We start from the raw sequence: 6,712 nt of genomic DNA, 5'->3' as shown, positions 1-6,712 counted from the left end.
TAAACCCTAATAAACCTTAATAAACCCTAATAAACCCTAATAAACCTTAATAAACCCTAATAAACCCTAATAAACCCTAATAAACCCTAATAAACCCTAATAAACTGTAATAAACTGTAGTAAGCGTCACTTACCAACGAAGTCGCTGGGGGGTACATCAAAAGGCAGAGCAGAACAAAACAAATGAAAGAGAAGAACGCCTACAGCCCAAGAGTCTTTCCTCTCTGACGTTAATATTCGTCTCTTCTCGTATAATTGACAACGCATATTCTCAGGAGGTAAATAACGCCGAGTTCCGTTCAAACACTCTGTGTTCTGATTCACTGGCTGCAACACAAACCCTAAACCCTAAACCCTAAACCCTAAACCCTAATCATTTACCCTAGTCAAACACCCTAATCATACACCCCAATCCTAAACCCTGATCATACACCATAATCATAAACCCTTAAAAACCCTAACAAGCAATAAGAAACAATAATAAACCGCAATAAACAATAATAAACCCTAACTAGCCCTAAACCCTAAACCCTAAACACTAGAGTAGAACCCCATGGCGAGGCTGGAAGTCACAGCATCAACGTGCATGCTGCTGCTGCTGTTGTTGCTGCTGTTGCTGCAGCAGCAGCAACAGCAGCAGCGGCGTTTTGAACCCCGGCAGCAATGCGACAGCGCGTGGGTGTCCGCAGAAACTGCTGCTTGCTGTGCGCTAGGGTTTAGGGTTTAGGGTTTTATAATGCTCACCGTGCACAAGCCGTTGTCACCTAAGAATATTCTTCCGTCCTGTTGAATAAAGAAGTTTGGGGCTTTAATATCAGAATGCACAAGCCCCATTGCATGCAGACTCATTGCGGAGCTGCATGCACAAACCCTAAACCCTAAACCCTAAACCCTAAAACCCAAAGTAAACAAAAGACAATATGCAGAAGGAGACAGAACACGAAGTGCATGCATGCAGCAACAAACACCATACGCTCACCAATGCCCGCACACTCTCACCGCCACACTCTAGGGTTTAGGGTTTAGGGTTTAGGGTTTAGGGTTTCGGTGTGTCTTACTACATAACCTGCTTCGTAACTTCTATTCGCACAGTCATTCGGCTTTTCCATATCTCGCTGACGCTGAGGAGATCTCCTGCAGCAAACAGAGACACTAAAAAGACAAAAGGAGACACTAAAAAGACAAAAGGAGACACTAAAAAGACAAAAGGAGACACAGCATCATCACCATCATCATCATCATCAGCATCATCATCATCATCATCATCATCAGCAGCAGCAGCAGCAGCAGCAGCAGTAGCAGCAGCAGCAGTAGCAGCAGCAGCAGCAGTAGCAGCAGCAGCAGCAGCAGCAGGAGCAGGAGCAGGAGCAGCAGCAGCATGTTATACCAGCGAACACATCGAAGACGACCCATTCGTGCGAGTAGATGCTGCTTTCTGCGTCTGTCGTCAAAATCTTCTCCACCGGCTCAACCAAGTCCAGCGGAATCACCACTTGAGACACCTGTGCCCTATCAAGACAAAAGGAGACAGTATATATATATATATATATATTTATATTTATATATATATATTTATATTTATATATATATAATAAAGATATAAAGAAACAGAGACATATATATAATAATAAAACATAAAGAAACAGGTTCGAGATATCTGTGCCCTACAATAAAATCAAGACAAAAGGAGACAGTATACATATATATAATGAAGAAACAGAGACATATATATATAATAAAACATAAAGAAGCAGAGACATACATATGTATATATAGACAGAGAGAGAGTGAGAGAGAGAGAGAGAGAGGATAAAGCATAAAGAAACAGGCTTGAGATATCTGAGCCCTAAAAAAAATCAAGACAAAAGGAGACAGTTCAGGAGACATATATATATATATATACATATAAGGAATAAAACATAAAGAGACATGCATGGAGGATGTAGACGCATGCAGACAATGCATGCATGCAGCCACTGCATGCATGCATGCATGCATGCATGCATGCATGTGGGGTGTAGATGCAGGTGCATGCATACCACTGCTGCACATCAACACCGGGGGGAACGAACTTCCAGAGAGAAATCTCTTGCTGCACTCTTCTTTTTAAAACATCTTGATCGTACTGAGGGCCCCTTCTGCTGCGGTTGCGGAGGCGGCAGACCTTCACAGCCAAGCGCCTGTTGTTTGTTACGTCGATCGCCTGCATATACACCCCAAACCCTAAACCCTAAACCCTAAACCCTAAACCCTAAGCCCTAAGCCCTAAACCCTAAAATCTAAACCCTAAACCCTGAAGGCAATAGCTTCATTGAAGTACATAGTAATCAACCGTAAAGCCAATATGCTGCCCTCTATTTGAATGCTTCACAAGCTCGAAATTAGGGTTTAGGGTTTAGGGTTTAGGGTTTGGCGCACCGAGAGTACAACCCCTATCCCACCCGCACCCAACACATCAGTGAAGATAATTTTAAAGCGGCTTCCTCTCCTCGCAGCACTTGAGACATACAACTCCTTATTAAACCCGTAAGCGTCTTGCCATAAGAGCTGCAGCAGCAGCAGCAGCAGCAGCAGCAGCAGCAGCAGCAGCAGCAAGAGCAGCAGCAGCAGCAGCAGCAGCAGAAGCAAGAGCAGCAGCAGCAAGGAAGGTAAGAGTAGAGACGCAATAACAGCAATACCCACTCGGGTTTGACAAACCCTAAACCCTAAACCCTAAACCCTAAACTCTAATATCCTGTTACTGAAGCATGATAAGGGTTTAGGGTTTGGGGCCTTTTGAGGGTCTCGTCCTTCTTGCTAGGGTTTAGGGTTTAATTAGGGTTTAGAAACCCCCTTACTCTCTCTTTAGACAGCTCAGGGGTAATAGTCTCCCCAACAAAATCTTTTAGCAATTCTGGGTGCAGCACGCGAGGGTCTGGCGTCCACCGAAGCCCCCTTACTGTGGGGCCCCGCTTCGTATCTTGATAAAACTCGTGGGGGGCCCTATCTCCTCGCTGAGGCCAAGAGAGGGGCCCCCGGGGGCCCCCCCCAACGGAGGAGGGGCCCCCAGGGGGCCCCCCCGTTGGCCCCATTGGGGCCCCCATTGAGGGCCCCATTGGGGTCCCCATGGGGGCCCCCAGGGGGGCCCCCATAGTGGGTACCTGGCCCACTCTCCACATATGCTGCAGCAGCAGCACCAACATATATAACACAAAAAGAAAAGAATTATGCATGCATGCAGTGTACGTTTAGTATATTTGAATGGTTCGTGCTGCTGCTGCTGCTGCTGTTGCTGCTGCATTGTGCTTCTGCTGCTTCTGCTGATGGTGCTGCTGCAGCCAAGTATCGTTATACAACTACTGCTGCTACTGCTGCTGCTGCGACCGCAAGTGCTGCAGTGCTGCTGGTGCTGGTGCTTACCTCTGCATTTGCCTGCTGCTGCTGCTGCTGCTGCATCATTTGGGGCCCCGCAGCAGCATCAAACTTGTAGGGCCCCGGATGATGACCCCTCCCCTTCCCAAGGGGCCCCTTAAAGCTCCCCACTTTGCTGCGGTTATCAGCCCCCAATCTTCGTCTAACTAAACCCAAAGAACTCCCAGCAGCAGCAGCAGCAGCAGCTGCTGCTGCTGCTGCTGCTGCAGCAGCAGCAGGACCCCCAAGGGACCCTCCAAGGCCACCCAAAGGAGACCCCTCATCTCTCTCTCCCCAGTATGCTCGGGAAGCCCCTTTGGGGGCCCCTCCACGGGCAAGGGGGCCCCATTGTAGGGCCCCTTCTAATGCCTCTACACCCCCTTCGCTGTCAGCTTCCGGTGTTGCTGCTGCTAGAAGCTGCTGCTGCTGCTGCTCTGCTGCAAGCCAACTAATTGGATTAAGATAGAAGCGCTGCAGTGTCTGCGCATGTGCATGCAAATCTTCCTCAAGAGGCGGGCTTATTAATTCAAAGGGGCCCCCTGGGGGCCCCTCAAAGGGGCCCCTAATGGGGGGGGCCCCCCCGAGGATCCCATAGTAATCTTTGCCTTCTGCTGCAGCCTTAATCCTATCCCCCACTGACAAATCCAAGAGAGCATCGATCTGAGACAACACACTGCGCTCATCTAGAAGAGAAGGGTCCCCCAAGGGGCCCCCCAAGGGGCCTCCAGAGGGGCCCCCCAAGGGGCCTCCAGAGGGGCCCCCCAAGGGGCCCCCAGAGGGGCCCCCAGCAGGGGCCCCTGGTTCTAGCGAGACCTCTATAAGATTGTTGTCCGAATGAGGGGGGCCCCCCACCTGCTGAGAGTGCTTGGGGGCCCCCCATGAAAAGATGCTGTCTAGCCAGAGATGAGGGAGAAAAAGAAAGCAAAATAGAAGAGCTGCTGCTGCTGCTGCTGCTGCTGCTGATGCTGCTGCTGCAGGCTTCAGCCTGAAAGCCCAGGGGGCCCCCATATCTGCGCTGCTGCAGGATGCATGCCGCTAAGAACGAATGATAAAAAGAAACAGCTCCTGCTGCTGCACTTGCTGCTGCTCCACCTGCTGCTGCTGCCGCAACGGCTGATGCTACTGCTGCAACTGTTGCAACTGTTCGTGCTGCTGCTGTTGCTGCTGAAACTGCTGCTCTTGATTCTGCTGCTGCTCCAACTGGTGCAGCTGCTGCAGCTGCTGGTGCTGCTGCGACTGCTGCTGCTCTTGCCGCTGTCGATACACCCGAAACGGCTATAGATGTGTTCACGGGGGGCCCAAAGAAGCAGCAAGGGGCCCCCAACTGCTGCTGCTGGAGCTCCTCAGGGGTGCAGCAGCAGGATGCTGATATTCTTGACAAAGAAGAAACGGGGGGAGTCCCTGCTGTTGCTGCTGCTGCTGCTGTTTGGCGTGCTGCTGCTTCCGCTGCAGGCGATCCCGCTCCTCTGTTCTTGCTGCTGCTGATCCTAGAGCAGTTGGTGCTGTTGCTGCTGCTGTTGCTGCTGCAGCTGGCCTTAAAGCTGGCCTGAGCTGCAGCAGCAGCAGCTGCTGCTGCTGCTGCTGCTGCTGCTGCTGCCGCGAGGGCGGGGCTTCTGCTGCAATTGATTGTTGCTTGGCTTAATATGCTGAGAGAGATGAACAAAGATAAGCAAAAAGTAAATATATTTTATTTAATATTGTGGTATTAAGGAGCAGCAGAGAGATGAATGACAGGCAGAAGTGAGAAGGGCTCTTAGGGCTTCTTTGCTGCTGCAGCAGACGCTCTATCTGCTGCTGCTGCTAGAGCTGCTGCTGCATCTTTGCTGCAATTTTTCTTCATTTAAATGGCATTGTTTATCTACAAACAAACACAGAGATGCAGTTCTTCTTTATAAAAAACAACCCTAAAGAACAGCAGCAGCAGCAGCAGCAGCAGCAACAGCAGCACGGGAGCAGCAGGTAGCCGCTGCTCAGCAGCTCTCGTTACTGCTGTTCGTGGTAGGGAGAGCAGCTTTTTCGTTGTATAAATATAAAAAGTAATTAATATAATTTAATTAAATAAATATACAAATTAATTGCTGCAGATCAACAACCCTAGAGGCTGCTGCTTTGCCTCGATGCTGCAGTGTACAGACACCTCCTTCTCAGCTGCTGCAGCAAGAACAAAGAATATGAGAGTAAGGCGAAGTTATATTTATTTATATCTCTTTTATATGCTTAGCTTTAAGTGCATGCAGCATTAGCATGCAACATTCAGAGGGGGAACAGCTACAGCCCGCCAAACCCCTTTTAATTTATCTTTGTTTGCTAGTCTGCTGTCTCTGCTGCTTTATCTACTCTTTTCTTCTGCTGTTTTTGCTTCTACTTGCATGCGAGACAACTGCAATAGCCACACAAAACAAAACAACTGAAAATACTGTCTCTCCGTCTCTAAAGGAGGCCCACGCACTCCTCTCCTGTTGATGCTGCTGCTGCTGCTGCTCTTATTGCTGCTGCTGTTGCTGCTGCTGCTGCTTCTCCTATTGCTGCTGCTGCTGCTGCTGCTGCTGCTGCTTTCGCATGCTCTTTCTTCGATAGTTCGCTCATGGTAGGCGGTGGAGAGAGAGGGAGAGACAGAGAGAGACAGCCAGCCAGAGACAGAGCAGCAGATATAAACAAAGAGAAGAGACAGAGAGAGAGACAGAGGCGGAGAGAGAGACAGAGACAGAGAGCAGACAGAGACAAAGAAAGAAGCGAACAGAGAACGGTCTCCTGTCTCTCTTAGACAGCGGAGACAGAAGAAAAGATATAACGCAGTTAGCCAAGAGAAACACAAAAAGATAGACACACTTAAACAAATTAAGAGAGACTCTGCTGCTTTCAGGGGACTATAAGCTGCCTCTATAAAACTGCTGTTGCTGCTGATCCAGCAGCAGCAGCAGCGCTGTTGCTGCTGCAGTTGAATGAGGAGACAAAAGGGGTTTGTAGGCCTCTTTAATATCTATCATCTTTTTCTTGTTCCGTCAGTATCTGTCTGTCTGCACTGCTGCTGCTATCTGTCTCCTTCTGTCTATTGCTTAGTGCTGTCTGCTGTCTCCTCTTTATCTCTGTCTCTACTTTCGTCTCTGTCTCTGTCTCTACTCTTCGGGTCTCCGCCTCGTCTTACAGCAGCGCTGCTTATGAATACTGTCTCCGGCAGTTGTTCCATCTGCTGTCTGTCTCCTTTTACCTCTCTGTCTCTTCTTTTATATCTCTCTGTCTCTCTCTCTCTCTGTCTCTGTCGCTGTCCCTCTATCTGTCTCTCTGTCTCTTACTCTCTCTCCCTCGCATGCACGAGGCCTCC

General features: G+C 49.3%; 1 protein-coding gene across 1 annotated transcript; it reads right to left on the bottom strand.

Annotated features, from left to right (window-relative positions):
- Positions 1-126: 126 nt before the first annotated feature.
- On the bottom strand, positions 127-5,976 carry EAH_00057090 (Rhoptry kinase family protein, related; the record flags this gene model as incomplete). Its single annotated transcript, XM_013393771.1, has 10 exons — positions 127-327; positions 745-856; positions 1,059-1,134; positions 1,388-1,509; positions 2,040-2,203; positions 2,419-2,547; positions 2,838-3,140; positions 3,400-4,025; positions 4,243-5,036; positions 5,840-5,976. 10 exons carry the CDS (start codon positions 5,974-5,976, stop codon positions 127-129), a joined length of 2,664 nt encoding a protein of 887 aa, XP_013249225.1.
- Between the last annotated feature and the right edge of the window lie 736 nt (positions 5,977-6,712).

The sequence above is a fragment of the Eimeria acervulina genome, genomic scaffold (genome assembly GCF_000499425.1).
Source record: "Eimeria acervulina Houghton genomic scaffold, Eah_scaff1208, whole genome shotgun sequence".
NCBI lineage: Eukaryota > Apicomplexa > Conoidasida > Eucoccidiorida > Eimeriidae > Eimeria > Eimeria acervulina.
The sequence above is the reverse complement of the archived record's forward strand: the minus strand, read 5'-3'. Positions and strand labels throughout refer to the sequence as shown.